This window comes from Sinocyclocheilus grahami, unplaced genomic scaffold, assembly GCF_001515645.1.
Source record: "Sinocyclocheilus grahami isolate Dianchi unplaced genomic scaffold, SAMN03320097.WGS_v1.1 scaffold1210.1, whole genome shotgun sequence".
NCBI classification, from domain to species: domain Eukaryota; kingdom Metazoa; phylum Chordata; class Actinopteri; order Cypriniformes; family Cyprinidae; genus Sinocyclocheilus; species Sinocyclocheilus grahami.
The window spans coordinates 143,255-159,984 of NW_015506389.1; the positions used below are offsets into that span (position 1 = coordinate 143,255).

At 38.8% G+C, this 16,730-nt stretch overlaps 1 protein-coding gene across 1 annotated transcript in view; it reads right to left on the bottom strand.

The window, feature by feature from the left end:
• The window catches only part of LOC107568061 (dysbindin-like), a 35,205-nt gene extending 20,877 nt beyond the window's left edge, over positions 1 to 14,328 (bottom strand). The window contains exon 1 of the mRNA XM_016253909.1: positions 14,070 to 14,328. Coding sequence (XP_016109395.1) covers positions 14,070 to 14,112 — 43 coding nt within the window. The 5' untranslated portion in view covers positions 14,113 to 14,328. The remainder of the gene's footprint in view (positions 1 to 14,069) is intronic.
• Positions 14,329 to 16,730: the final 2,402 nt, after the last annotated feature.

Sequence of the window (16,730 nt, forward strand, 5' to 3'; positions counted from 1 at the left end):
GCTCCCACGCCGCCAGGTGACCTACTAAGGGAACCAGTCTCTCGAGACTGGCCTCTGGTGCACTTAGGTTGGTGCCCTGAAGCGGCGGACCAGCAGGGAACGGCCAAACTAGCTGCCCTAGAAACCTCCCAAGAGGTAGCGAGCCTCTTAGTACCGCTACGTTTCCGGGCAGTGACTGAGAGAAGCACTCGCCGAAGACCGCTGTGCCCTAAAGCACAATAGGTGGCAGAGTTGGCAGATCGATCTCCTGAGAGCACTGAGGAGAGACGGCCACCGTATAATGAGGTGTACACCACTCTTCCCCAGAGGGGGCCAGCCCTCAGAAGTCCTGGGCCTTAGGCGTCAGGACGTTTTAGCTGAAGACTATCCAGTGGAAATGACGGTCCGCAGATCCGCCTTCCGCTAGAAGCCTTCGGCCCGGGAGCGCCACTCTGACTCTAAATTCTAAAGAGTACGAGAAGTGACGCTCCCTATATGAGGAGCTGGAACACGGTTGGTTGGGGCTGCTCCCGCCCAGCAGCCCCTGTTGACCACCTCAACCTCCTCAGACGAAGAGAGGTAAACACGTGCTCTTACTCAAGAAATTTTTATCCCAAGAGCCCCTGTATATCTAACTTCTCATAGTCAGATAAATACTTTGTTTTATTCCTCAGAATTAAATGCAATCAAACAACCAGACGAGTAAACACGGTCTGGTGTGATAAGATTCATATCAAATATCGAAAATGATATATCTAACTTCTCATAGTCAGATAAATACTTTGTTTTATTCCTCAGAATTAAATGCAATCAAACAACCAGACGAGTAAACACGGTCTGGTGTGATAAGATTCATATCAAATATCGAAAATGATATATCTAACTTCTCATAGTCAGATAAATACCTCATTTAATTCCTCAGAATTAAATGCAGCCAAACAACCAAATGAATAAACACGGTCTGGTGTGGTAAGATTCACATCAAAAACTGAAAATTATGTAATACACACGTTGCCTCGGCAGCACTGAGCCGCTTGGTCACACAAACAATATCAATCTCCTTGGAGAAAAATAGCTGCAGCAGCAGAGCTCTCACTCAGAGGGGGAAGAAACCACAACGCGGGCTTCTGAGCCTCGAGAGAGAGCGCTGTATCTAGAGAGTGCAGGCGGAGAAAGGGCGAGCCATCTCCAAACCATCCGCTAGATCCACGTGCGATCCCCGCGATTTGAATCGCCGCCTTGCCTCAGCAATAGTGGGACCGAACCGCGAGCTCGCAAGCACGGACACACTCCTCGGAGCATGCTCGGCGGGAGCGGAGCGTTCAGCGGGGAGAAGCACAATCAGCCCATTATTTCCGAGAGCTGACTGCGCGAGCTCCGCTCAACTGTAAAGCTGCTCATTATAATATTACGCATAATATGCTTGTGTAACTCATGCTTGTGCAACTGGCGAGCTCATCGACGCCCTCCATATCAACCTCCTCGGAGGAAGACAGGAGGAGCGTCGAGCCCTCTCACTGGGGGGAAATAACCGCAGCGTGGGCTTCCGAACCCCGAGAGCGGGCGCTGGATCTGGTAGGTGAGGAAGAAGATAGGGACTCGCCCGTCTACATTCCCTACAGCCTCGGTGAAAGTGGGGCTGGCGCCGCGAGAAACGCCGGTGAAGGCTCCCTCCTCAAAGAGAGCCTTCCGAGAGCGAAGCAAGGCAGTAACAAAAGCTCACCATGAGAGCTGACTCTGCGTGCTTCGCTCCCAAGCAGACAACACACAAACTGTGTGTGTCCCCACCCGAAATATAGCGCGGGCAGGGAGGAATACACAGCCTGAATGCTGTCTGCTCTTGCCCAAATGCTTTTTTTTTGCTGAAGCTTGGTATAATGGAGTCAACATGGAGACAAACAACACTAAATAAGACTCACAAACAGATAGCGACTGACACACACACAGAGCGCTTGCTGAATGACAAAAAGCTGACGCCGGTTCCACCGCACATGCTTTTATAGCTTCCTGGTCGCAACATCACCCGCCCATGATGTCTCGCCCATCTATTGGAATGATATCATATGTGATTCAGAGCATGGTCATGCTGGGGGCATTCCCAAAGCGTTTCCGACGCAGCTCGAGTTCCTGAAGGGGAACAGTACTACAGGCTTACCGTTGTGAATCAGGCTAAGGTAAGGACATAGTTTTGAACACTGATAACAGTGAGTGGTGCCCATTATCCCCGTTTTGTTTTCCGTTTTTCCCCCACGGCATGGAAGTCGCTGCTCGTCTTTCCGCCCTAGCCAGCGGAGATTTAGCATGAGAGTTTGCCAGCCGCTATGAAGTCAAGCCCACCGGCTGCGGCTCACTCAAGCCTGCCGGCCGATCCTCAGTCAAGTTTGCTGGCCGTTCGTCTGTCAAGCCCGCTGGCTGCGGCTTACTCAAGCCCGCCGGTTGCTCCAAGGTCAAGCCTGCCGGCCGCTCCAAAGTCAAGCCCGCCAGTCGCAACTCACTTCCAGCCCCCTGAGCTCGTTCCTGTGTCAGCTCCAGCCCCCTGAGCTCGCTTCTGTGTTGGCTCCAGCCCCTGAGTTCGCTCCTGTGTTGGCTCCAGCCCCCTGAGCTCGCTCCTGTGTCGGCTCCAGCCCCAGAGTTCGCTCCAATGTCAGCTCAATTCCATGAAGCCATGTTTGCAAGTCTTGTCGTGTCCAGAGGAACAATTCCAGTGGGTCTTGTCTTGTCTTGTCCATAGAGACCCTTCGAAAGCTGGCGGCTTCTCTTGTCATGGCCACGGAGGCCATTCCCAAGCTTATTTGAGTTATTCCTTGTCTCCGTGTTCCTTGTTCCTCCCCGCTGTGTGCACCATGACACACAGTGATTAAACTGGAAATATTCAGATTCTGCTGTGCCATTAGTCAGTTCAGTGTTTGGTTTAGTTCAGATCAATAACAGTGTGTGAAGTTAATCAATCAACTATACCCTTATGAAAAATAAGTTTATTCAAGTGTGCTATTAGTATACTTCTTTTAAACTAAAATAGGAAAGTATACTTTCAGTCTACTTTTTATGTACTTCTCAGAAATATACCTAAAATGACATTTAAGTATACTTGACTTATATGTTTTCATTGTTGTACGGTAGGGGGCGCTATTACACATCTTATGTACAGAATTTCCAAAAAAACACAAGTGAAGAGGAAACCGAAACAACAGATGCTTCCACATGTATTCTAACATGATCATCAGACATTAAACAGCATCAAAACTGTGTAATGTTATGGAATAAAATGTCGACCAATGAAGAGGTAATAATGACTGTCAAGCTTTGGGGTGTTGATCGACTCCATCTACGTTTTGATTATCATTCTGAATCCAATTAATAGTCTTTTTTCAGCTTTTTGTTCAAAATGTTCTTTATGTTTTCTTTAAACATAACATAACATTAAAAAAATAATGTATGAAGCTAGAATAAAATGTTTTTGTTTACAAGCAGAAACCCTGTTCTTTTGATGTTTTGTATGTACAGATATTCATATAACAAAATATATACAAATTAATACCTAAATAGGGACATAATAGTATACTTAAAGTATGATGTAAAGTTCACTTAAAGAAAACTTATGAGTATACTTGCAGTATAAAACTACTAAACTAGTAGTTTAATGAGACTATACTTCAAAGTGTACTAAACATGCTACAAGTATTGAATTAGTAAACTATAAGTATACCTATAAGTTCACTTTTAGTATAGTTGCAGTACAAACTAAAAACATAGATGCAAACTAGTTGTGTACTCAAAGTTTACTACAGTTATACTTAAAGTATACTTGTATACTTTTATATACTAGAAAGTGGGCCAATTTAGTTCCAAGGAGTATTGAAATAGTACACTTACAAGCAGTGTTGGGGGTAACGTATTACAAGTAACGTGAGTTACGTAATCAGATTACTTTTTTCAAGTAACTAGTAAAGCAGCACATTACTTTTTAATTTACAAGAGAATATCTGAGTTACTTTTTCAAATAAGTAACGCAAGTTACTTTTTTTCCCAATTTATTGATTGACAGCTCTCCTGTCCCCATGTTGAGAGAAATCAGAAGATGTTATTGTAGTTCTAAAACAAATATGAATATGCATTAATTCATCTCACTCACAAAAAACAAAAACACAGATTCAGTATTCCTCAAAATTAATAAAAATAATGCAACTCAATGACGCAATATATGACGCAAACCTGCAATAATTAAATGTTAAACAACACAAATATCCTTTATGTATTTAATCCCATTCTATTAACCAATGTCTTTGCTTCTGACCTTCGATGATCCAGTTCAAGCGTACTAATAAGCAAAAATTACTCTAGACAAACATTTGTGTCTTTTTTTATTGCTGAAGAGTGTTGAAATTTCTTCTTCTGCATTCTACTGTATGGACGTAAATTTAATTTCCCTTCAGCCTGAGGCTTATTCATTTCACTTTTGGTGTGAAAAGGCTTTTATATTTGCCAAAAATATAACTTTTTTATTTTAAAAACAAACAAGCAAGCCCTGTCCAGATTTAAAAAGTAACGCAAAAGTAACGTAACACATTACTTTCCATAAAAAGTAACTAAGTAACGTAATTAGTTACTTTTTTATGGAGTGATGCAATATTGTAATGCATTACTTTTAAAAGTAACTTTCCCCAACACTGCTTACAAGTTTACTACTAGTATTCTGATATTTGTATACTTTATGTATTGTTTACATAAAGTATACTTAAACATATACTTGAAATGTACTTAAGTATAACTTAATAAAATAAACTTGAAGTATACTACTTTTTGGTAAGGGATAAGCAGCACCCTAGTAAAAAAGTAACATTTAAAATACATTTATTACATACTAAGTATAGTTCAACTCTATGCTCGGCTCATATTTACTGACGTATCGCTGGAGACTTATATAAAAGTTATAATTCAACTTTATTTGGAGTACTACTTGTGCACAATGCACATTTAATAATATTAAGTCTAAAATGTGTTTTAGTGTCACTATTGTTGAGGATTGTATGGTCTTTGAATAATACTGGTCTTTAAATGCAAGATATTTAAAGTGTACCTGAAGTATACTTGCAATAGTTCCACGTTAGCACAATCAAATATACTTCAGTATATCTTTAGCTTGACTTCAGAACTACTTCTGCACAATTAAAGTGCATTAATTTGTTCCAATTTAGCAGACTTTAAGTATACCAGCTTAGTGTACTAAAAGTACAGTTAAAGGGTATTTTTATTAAGTATATAAATATGTAAATGTATTTGTAGCATACTTAGCATTAAATAAATGTATTACAAATACATTTTAGTGTATTTATTTTTCACTAGGACAGTTTTGCAAAAGGCAGCAATGTCATTATTCACTATCCGAGTGTGGATTCAGTCAATTCAATACCAGTGTTAATGCTGCAAGATGCGATTTAGCTGTAAATCAGCTCTACAAAAGACAACTGTACCATCATCCAAATTAATTACCTTCACGTTTCGTCACCTGATGGTGTCAGTCAATGGGCCATATCAATAAATTACTGAAAGTTAAGTGTCTTTCAGACCCTAGCTAAGCAAGCGAGAAGACCACAGTGGCCAAACTCCATCAGGTGACAGAAATGGAGAAACTAGACTCATTTGGGGCACCTGTCATCCTCTGGCCTAAGCGATTGAACACGGTATGATATTAATCGAGTTACATCACACTGGCATTAGATGGGAAAGGAAGAGCTGTAGTGTGTCCATCACGTTGGAAAATATGAGTCATGCAAGTTCCATAATTGATCAGCCAGTGTTTTCTAATAGGACGGAATCAGTGATTAATTTTAAGTGAATGACTCCATCATGAGGTTTTCTGACCCTGTCCCAAATCATCCAATAAGATCATTCATAAGTCGAGTAAACAACCACATGAGGATGAGATCACTCTATTTTTCTCTTCCTCTCTCAGTCTCATCTCTTTCTCGCACTGTGTTGTCCATTCACACTGCGGTGTAGGCTGGGAGGGGTGAGCAAGACTTGTTAGATCAAAGCAGAAGAAAGGCGGATTGTCTGTAAGGACTGATTTGTTATTCCCTCCGTACAAGGCAAAGCTCTGTTTCCACCACACCCCACACCCAGCTTTCTTTGTCACAGTGGGTCTCGCACCAAAGCATTCTGGGATTATGATCCAGCAGGGTACCGGAAAAGGCAGAGCATCCATGTAGGCCCTCTCAGAGTCATGCCAACAGTCCCAACTCTTTCAGACACAAGTAAAACCATCATGTAGGTCTTGCTTATATGATCTTGGCCTCTCATTCACAGGAACATATTCAGTTTGTATAAATAGTCGTAGGTTTGTTTAATTACTTACCACAGTAGGAATGCCTAAACCACACATCAACCTCTTCCAGGCATCTCACCCAAAACACTGACATTTTTCTTCTAGAAGGTGACTTTCAGAAGCAATTACAGACCAAATAACAACCTAAAACAGTCCACCACATCCCTCTGAGGACAGTTTGAAAACAGGACATGGGAAATGAACTTTCCAGATGAATGAGTTAAAAGTTCATGTGTTAAACCTCAGGGACTAGAGAGCAAAAGCCTGATTTACTGATTTACATTTTTGGGATAGTTCACCCAAAAATGAAAATTTTGTCATTAATAACTCACCCTCATGTCGTTCCAAACCCGTAAGACCTTCGCTCATCTTCGGACACAAATGAAGATATTTTGATGAAGTCCGAAAGCTCTTTGACACTCCATAGACAGCAACGTAACTGACATTCAAGGTCCAGAAAGGTAGTAAGGACATTGTTAAAATTGTCCATGTGACATCAGTGGTTCAACTGGAATGTTATGAAGCTACAGGAATACTTTTTGTGCACAAAGAAAAACGAAATTAACAACTTTATTCAACAATTTATTCTCTTCCAGGCCAGTCTCCTCCACTAATCACGAGAGTAGCACATTACAGTTGAACCACTGACGTCACATGGACTATTTTAACAATGCCCCTATACGTTTCTCAGCCATAAAATGTTTCAGTTACATTGCAGTCTATGCAGAGTCAGAAAGCTTAAAATATCTTAATTTGTGTTCCAAAAATGAATGAAGGTCTTACGGTTTTGGAACAAAATGAGGGTGAGCAATTAACGACAGAATTTTCATTTTTGAGTGATCTATCCATTTAAATACAGATGCTGGTTTCTCCCATTGAAGAATGGTTTTACCCACTTTTGACAACAAGTATGGTAACTTTGGATCAAAATGGCCATTCTGGTGGTTTCATTTCACCCACAAACCAAAAGGAATGAGATCCTTGGATGAAGGATGAGGTATTCAGCTGTCATTACAACCTCTTAAGAGATTACGTCACCCCAAAAAAATGAAAATTCTCTCATTTACTCACCCTCATGTCATTCCAAAACCACAAGACTTTTGTTCATCTTCAATACACAAATGAAGTTTTTAATGAAACCTGAGAGTCTGTCCCTCCATTGAAAACACATTCCACCAAAATGCTTCAAAAAATTCATGAAGAAATCGTATAAGAATTGAGTGGTTAAATACGTCTTCTGAAGAGGCTTGATCACTTCTTCACGTATAAACATTGATCAAAACACTGTTTTCTTCAACGGGTTTTAAGAACACCCATTAGACATGGTAAACTCACTATAACACACACCTTCAGATTTCTCTTTCGCTTCCTGCTTTATTTGTGAAGTATAAGGAATATGTTACCATAAGTATGTTAGCCTCAATGCTAAAAACATAGCCACAAATCTCCATAGGGTACTATAGGGTACACATATCTAGGATATATGACAACAATGAATACATTTATTTAAGAAGTAATAATACTGATGAAATTCAAGCAATTTATTATAGGCCTACCTATGCGTCTTACAAGGAAAACAGCTGATCTAAGGCTATTATCATGTCCATGTACTCCTTGGGTCATCACGGTTATGTAACACTAAGTCTCAAGCACAATGTGATGTCACAGGTCTGTTATAAAAGATGTCATGTCTACCAATGTCATGATCTGTCAGGTCATTTGCATATGCCGCTATTTGTTAGCTTTACTGATCTCTGACCTGCTGCGTTTTCACAATGCCATCCTTTAAACTGCAGACAGAAGCATTAGCTCACATCATGTCAAGAGTGACGTTAAAGGTACCCAAATATGTTTCCAAACAGATAATATATAGGCTACACGCTGAACTTAGAGGGACAACATGCTTCTCTTACAGCCATGGACTAGTGGTTAACAAAGATCCATTGACTGACTGATCTGCGTTCATGAGGGTAATTATACTTTCAGTCTGGTAAGGTTTTCCTGATCCTGTTCCCTCTTTTCTCATCAACATTTCCTGTCCAGTCTGTACACATATCAGTTGCAAAAAGTTTTTAAAAAGCATCTCTGACTTAAGCAAGTACATATGAGGTGAGGTCATGTTTTAGTAATCTTATTACTCATTATATTCGGGTTCATTATGCCATGGAAGCCGTTCCAAGGTGCAACCTATCAGAAGAAAACTTATTAGGGTGTTTCTGCAACTACGGGCACTTTTGACCCTCCAAAATTAAAAAAATCAACCCCTGGGAATTTTAATTTTACCCATCAAATATAAAAAGGTCAACAAAATTGCATGGAGTCATTAAGATTTTAATCTGGAACATGTTTATTTTTTATGTTTTTCAACTCTTCTTACAAAACGCCCTTACCGCAATGTAACAATAATGTTCGTTATATAAATTTTTCTTTTTTAATTTCTATAAAAATGTAACATATTGCAGCAACTTTTTCAAATTTTGTGCAGTTTTGTAAATACTGATATTAAAAAGTAGCAATATACAAAATAGGGGATTTCATGGTTTTCTCTATGCCATGTAAATTGTTTCCATGCACACTAAATATAACGTATTTAGCTTTTTATGACAGATGTTGCAATTTCAATGTGTAAATCATCTCAACTGAAGGGTTAAAATATTTTTTTTGCAAATAAAAATATGAAAAAATAATTAAATAAAGCAGAGCTGCAGTAATTACATCTTTTGTCGGTAAGGACGTAATGTTAAAGTGCCATGAAATCAAAAACAGGCTACTGTAGAGAACAACATATGAAATATTTGTAATTTAATATACAGTAAACCTTGAACTTGTCTCTACCGCAACACAAGGTCTTTACCGCAACAGCTAAATTTGCTGTGGTAAAGACATGTTGCAGAAATTACATTTTTGCCGATATTGCAGCTAATTGGCAGCTAGCAAGGTCTACTACATTAGTTTAGACTCTTAGCATCTTAATATACATGAATTAAACAGTAATATACATTTATTTTTAAAATGTAGTTCAAAGTACATAATTACTAAGCTGTATGGTTAGGACATACAATAAATACTGACACAGAAAATATTATATTTACCTTATATTTTTGGGATCTTGTGAGTGAGGTGGCCCAGTCTGTCAGCAATGTGCTCACGTGCTAATTTCTGTTTCTATAGAAACTAGACTTGATTGTCTTTGATAAAATGTCATAATAAAAGCCTTTTTTCATTGTTGCGGTAAGGACTCAAAAGTGTGGGACAGGCACATATAAAAATCATAACAATTATCAGTAAATAATGCAAAACAATTTAAGATGCTGTAAATTAATATGCATATTAAACAATTCCATTTGAAATAATGTCAAATTGTAATTCAATTAGCTTATTTTTTGTATCTCAACATTGTGACCAGAGTTGTGGGACATGAACAAACATGGTGTTTAGACCTATAAATGCTTCATAATTTTATATTAAATCACATTAATCATTAATTATATTTTGTGTCAAGGTGTGTAATGACACTGTACAATATATTTATAAAGCATCATATGACAAATTTTAACATAAATCGAAAATTTCACTGCTGGGACTTAAAAGTGCCCGAAGTTGCAGAAACACCCATTAATAAAATATCCACAGTTAAGTCACATTTTTTAAAAACGTGTTAAATCAATTTCCTTCAATCACAATAATACATTTAAATTAAAGGGGTCATATGACGTTGCTAAAAAGAACAGTATTTTGTGTATTTGGTGTAATGAAATGTGTTTATGCGGTTTAAGGTTCAAAAAACACATTATTTTCCACATACTGTACATTATTGTTTCTCCTCTATGCTCCGCCTTTCTGAAACGCGTCGATTTTTATGGTTCGATTCATCAAATCCCTGCAGTCTACACAGGAAACTATGATAGGCTAAAATAAAACAGAGCCACAGCTCAGACCGGTTTAGATAATCTTTCCTTATTCAGCCAAGGAAGTGATGAGTACAAATAAGGGAGGCCTTCTGAAAAGTGAGGTGTGCTCTGATTGGCCAGCTATCCAGTGCGTTGTGATTGGCCGAATACCACAAGCGTGTGACGGAAATGTTATGCCCCTACCATACTGTGATGCCGTGTCCCGGTCATTAAAACCCATTATAAACGAGGCATTTGTTGCATCCAGTGGGGACATAATTACTGATTATAATGACTTATACTGTCTTTTTACACGTTGCTTTGCATCGCACCGTGTAAACATAAAACCATGTCTGCATTTGTGATCGGAGAAATGACAAACAACAAGCGCTACTCTACACTATTCACAACTCACTTTGAATTGTCAGTGGCAAATTCTTTAAATATAAAAAAACGTACTTACAGACTGTGAGTCAGAACAACCGGTATTGTAGTCTACTCTCCCAGGATCAGGAAACAGTCCTCCATAAAATGTGCTGCACACATCTGAATATTTGGGTTGAACTGTTCTGGAACAGTGTTGTAAATACAACTTAACCACTAATTTCTAGTCATGTCCTCTTTTGGAAGACAAAACAAAATAGTTTCGCTTTCACAATGAAACACACGGCGGGCTTGAGTGAGTGGAGGCCGGCTTGAGTGAGTGGCAGCGGGCGGGCTTGAGAACGGGCCGGCTGGCAGATTCGACAAAGGAGCGTTTTGGAAGGCCAAACAAAGTAGTTTCGCTTTCACAACGAAACACACAGCGCCTCCACGACATGGTGGCGACGGCAACAACAATACTACAGCGAGAATAAGAGTTACGCCTTCTTTCTTTGCGTGAACATTTGGGCGGCGTTATGCAAATCTTCCATCTATCTAATCTGTATATATATATACAGTATATAACATTTACATATATGTATGTGTGTGTGTGTTCTTCTTAAACAAAAAGAAGTAGAAATACATTGCTATTATCACAGTTTAAATAAAAAATAACTTCATTGTAGAACATCTGTTGACTTTGGCTCTTGGCTTCAATCCTGTTTGGCATCCTATTAATTTTCTTACTATTGTGCAGATAACACAATTAATTACATTTAAGTGTCTAAGTATTACTAGAGCGTATTCCTGAAAGTCTGATAATATAACAAAAGCATAAATAGTTACTGTATAAAACAGAAATCCCCTGTCATGCCATGTGTCAAATATACACGCATGTCTGTGGTTTCCTAAACTAACTGAATTAGTAATAGTGGGAGTTGCTTTTGTGTGTGCGGAATGTGTGGGTATGTAAGTTTTAGAAATAAGGAAACAAAACCCAGAAAACACCCCAAATCTCTCTAGCGATCTGACAATGAAGTCATTCACACACACTAACCTCCTAGACACATTTACTTCAGCATCTTTAATAAGGCAACCCCCAATTCAGCTGTTCTGCTTAGATAAACTAAGATTCACAGTAAAGTACCACAAAGAACAGTGTGAGTTGAACAAACTGAGAGGAATTTCTAGTAGAGTCCACGGGTTGACTGACTTGATAATGAGTCATGAGGAAAGTATGAAACAGGGAGTAGAGAAGTCTGTGCTGTCCACCAAAATGAATGTTATCTTTTTCTCAGATGTCATTAAAACAAGCTCCTAAAGTAAATAGATTAAATGTTTCCTTGTAACTTCAATGAAATTTCTTCCCATTGTTATGCTATCTTCCGCCGCCATTTGATTTTCTGGATTTATGAATACTTTTTTACAATGAATACCATCAGATTATTATTGAATACCATACTGATGGTCTATCTATCTATCTATCTGTCTATCTGTCTGTCTGTCTGTCTGTCTATCTATCTATCCACCTTTATTCCATTTTACCATGTGGCCTTTTGACAAATCAGAAACATTATCATAATCATGCAAGCCAAGACAATTAGCAAATTCCAAGACAAGTACAATTCCTGTAGAGTCATTACACAAAACCTGAATGACAGCATTTTAAACATCTTTAAATCTCTAAATCTCTTTGACAGACATGGACACTTTACTCATAATGTGAGCAAAATTGAAAGATAGTGAGGCAAATTATCCTGTGGCCAATCTAATTTCTAGTCTCAACCTCCAAGCATATGTGTGTGTGTGTGTGTGTGTGTGTGTAACCAGTGAGTGTGGGAACTTGGATTGTACCCACAGTCCATCTGCTAAAAATGGCAGAAAAACAATCCCATTTAGAGGGATTGCAGTCAGGGTACACACAACAAATCTAGAACCAAGTACGTCTTTGCTCTCTAAGCTTTGGCAGGTTCATCAAGCCAATCTGGCTCTTTAAATGTGTGGTCAAAACAATGACTGAAGCCCCTTAAAATAGAAATTCTACATAACATTTAAAACAATACTAAGAAAACTAAGCAAGACTTTCCACAATGAGGTTTATGAAACAGGGAGTAGAGAAGTCTGTGCTGTCCACCAAAATGAATGTTATCTTTTTCTCAGATGTCATTAAAACAAGCTCCTAAAGTAAATAGATTAAATGTTTCCTTGTAACTTCAATGAAATTTCTTCCCATTGTTATGCTATCTTCCGCCGCCATTTGATTTTCTGGATTTATGAATACTTTTTTACAATGAATACCATCAGATTATTATTGAATACCATACTGATGGTCTATCTATCTATCTATCTGTCTATCTGTCTGTCTGTCTGTCTGTCTATCTATCTATCCACCTTTATTCCATTTTACCATGTGGCCTTTTGACAAATCAGAAACATTATCATAATCATGCAAGCCAAGACAATTAGCAAATTCCAAGACAAGTACAATTCCTGTAGAGTCATTCCACAAAACCTGAATGACAGCATCTTAAACATCTGGGGCACAAATCTCTAAATCTCTTTGACAGACATGGACACTTTACTCATAATGTGAGCAAAATTGAAAGATAGTGAGGCAAATTATCCTGTGGCCAATCTAATTTCTAGTCTCAACCTCCAAGCATGTGTGTGTGTGTGTGTGTGTGTGTGTGTGTGTGTAACCAGTGAGTGTGGGAACTTGGATTGTACCCACAGTCCATCTGCTAAAAATGGCAGAAAAACAATCCCATTTAGAGGGATTGCAGTCAGGGTACACACAACAAATCTAGAACCAAGTACGTCTTTGCTCTCTAAGCTTTGGCAGGTTCATCAAGCCAATCTGGCTCTTTAAATGTGTGGTCAAAACAATGACTGAAGCCCCTTAAAATAGAAATTCTACATAACATTTAAAACAATACTAAGAAAACTAAGCAAGACTTTCCACAATGAGGTTATAAATGAAATCCCTGCAGTCTACACAGGAAACTATGATAGGCTAAAATAAAACAGAGCCACAGCTCAGACCGTTTTAGATAATCTTTCCTTATTCAGCCAAGGAAGTGATGAGTACAAATAAGGGAGGCCTATTTAATGGTGTTATTGGTGATACTCCAGTGAAAATAACAGGTAATATGTTTTGACTTACATTCTCATATGTAGAATATGTGAATGTTTACTTTAAGTTTATTATAACAGGTTGGCATGTTTAATAACAGTGAAAAGTAAACTTACTGGGCAAAGAAGATGGAAATGTTCAAGAGCTGCCAAGACTTTATGGTTTGTATATTGTAACAATTATAATCAAAAAATAAACATACAATGAGAAATATTCACTGGGGTAAAAATGTGACAACTAGCCCCAGTTTTTCTTATACATATTCTTTAAGGACACAATGATTCTTCTGTTAATTAATGACTGGTCATATGCCATGCTTAATGTGAAGCCAAGTTTAAGAAGATGAACAAAATAAGTCGACTAAAGGTGAAATACTCACACGGCAGACGCTTGTTGTGGAGGTTCGTCCCCTTTGAGCTCATGACTCCAGAGTGACAGAGATGCACAGCTGTAAAACTACCAGCAGCTTCAGTCAGTCTGCCGTCCCAGAGCAAGACTGGACTCTAGCACAGCTCATCTCCCCCCTCTTTCTCTCTCTGTGAGGCTTTAGGCAGTAGATTCAGTCGTGCACGTCCTCTGCAACAGCGCCAGTGGCCGTATCTCTCTGCTCAGACCCAGACCTCAGGTCTTGGGCAAGTGGATCATACCAAATCCACCCTTGTGGGAGGAGGACAGTAGAATTTATAGATGGGATCAGACAGAGGAAGGAGGGAGGGGTTATGTAATGACTAATGTCTCTTTCTTACATGTCATTCCATGAAAGGAGAAATGTTTCTGTAATATCAGATGATGTGCACGAAACACTTACTCATTTTAAATGAACTATAAACTTATTCTGTGTACAAGTTTAACTTGCGAGGTCCAAAATGTCCTCACTAACATAGTGAAACCTGTTGATTACCAACTAGTGAATTTACAACCAAATCATGTTTCTATTTAAATCTAGTGTTTTGCACAAGTTTTTAGTTAGGGACTAGATAATACTATTAACCCACCTGATACATTTTTTTTTTCTTTCAGATTTTATTTGAGTTTATGAGAACGTACATGTGTGTGTTTGTGTGTGTGTGTGTGTGTGTGTGTGTGTGTGTGTGTGTGTGTGTGTGTGTGTGTCAAGTCCAATAGAGAAGGTTTTTTTTTTTTTTTTTTTAGGTTTGGGGGATTTTTTCAGTGCGTTTAGCCTAGTTTTAAGATTACATGCAAAGCGCCATCTAGTGGCAATTAACCAAAACCTGTCAGATCAGGGTGTGTATTTAATTATTTTAAAGGCTGTCATTTATACTGGCACAGATATATACAATTTAGATGTGAAATGCAACACTTAATACTGAGACACTTGTTAATTGTGGTACATTTACAATTAGCAATTGCCCTTTGTGTAAGTGTTGTCTGAAGGCCCACATTCAAACTATATATCTAAAATATGTCGGAAACTTTCAGGGGCATCACTCAAGTAACCACTGCAGCATCTAATAGATACACATTTAGGAAATAGCGAAATGCAAACCAAAACACAAAAACAATTCTGTTTTACACTGTTTCGTCTGAACATTCGCTAACCACTGGTGCCAATGTGAGGCTGAGAGGATCAGAATTGAGGTTAAATGTTTCTCTCCGGTTTAGTACTGAAACTGCTCTTCAACTGTCCTCAGAAGATACACAGTCTCAAAAGAGCAGCTGAGCTTCTGTTGCGTCTGAAGAGTAGTTTACCACAGCTGTAAGAGTGTGTAGGATGTGTGGAAAACATGATTGTATCAGCATTAGTTCTTTCTAAATGTCACACACACATCTATCTTTACAATCCAGACTGACATGCATGCAATGTGTGTTTGGAGGGCTGTGTGGTGTTATAGAGCTCTCATATGACTCAGACAGAGAATCCTTGCGTCTGTGTGTGGGCTTCACTTTAGTGTTTGTGGCCTCAGCATGTCACTAACGTTTCAAGTGCAAGCAGAATAAAGCAAAAGTGCAGACGGGTTACCCTGATAATATTAACACGTCTGACTGTTGATTGGGTCTAAATTTGGTGGGTGAAAAACAATGTAAAATGTGACCCAGTTAGGAAAAACATGCAATGAGATAATGTGAAGTCCCATCAGTTAAAATAAGGAGTACTTTCATGAGATCTGTTGTGCATAAAATGTGATCATATTCTGATGTACAATTATATGGACATAATCTTCAATGTAATTGTTTATCGCCCACTAATGTTATTGAATGTGAAATATATCATATCTGCACCAATAGCTGTTATTTTTTTAACAGTGCATTCAGTGTATACAATTTTTATTAGTACATGTGTTTCCTGGAAATTGATGACTGGTCCAGTAAACCACTCAGAACACCCTAGCAACCAACCCGAACACCCTAAAAACCACTCAGCACACCTTGTTACCCCATATCAACACACTAATAACCAACAAGAACACCCTAAAAACCACTCAGCACACCTTGTTACCCCATATCAACACACTAATAACCAACAAGAACACCCTAACAACCACTCAGCACACCTTGTTACCCCATATCAACACACTAATAACCAACAAGAACACCTTAACAACCACTCAGCACACCTTGTTACCCCATATCAACACACTAATAACCAACCAGAACACCCTAGCAACCACTCAGAACATCTCGTTACCCCAAATCAACACACTAGTAACCAACAACAACCACCCAGAACACCCTAACAATTACTCAGAACAACCTGACAACCACCCTAACATAACAACCACTCAGATCACCCTAATAATCACTTGGAACACCCTAACAACCACCCAGAACACCCAAATAACCACTCGGGTCACCCTAACAATCACCCAGAACATCTTGTTACCCCATATCAATCTAGTAACCAACAACAACCACCCAGAACACCCTAACAACCACTCAGAATGCCATAACAACCACCTAACATAATAATCACTCAGAACACCCTAACAACAACTCAGAACACCCTAACAACCACCCAGAACACCCTAACATTACAACCACTCAAACACCCTAACAAGCACCCAGAACATTTTGTTACCCC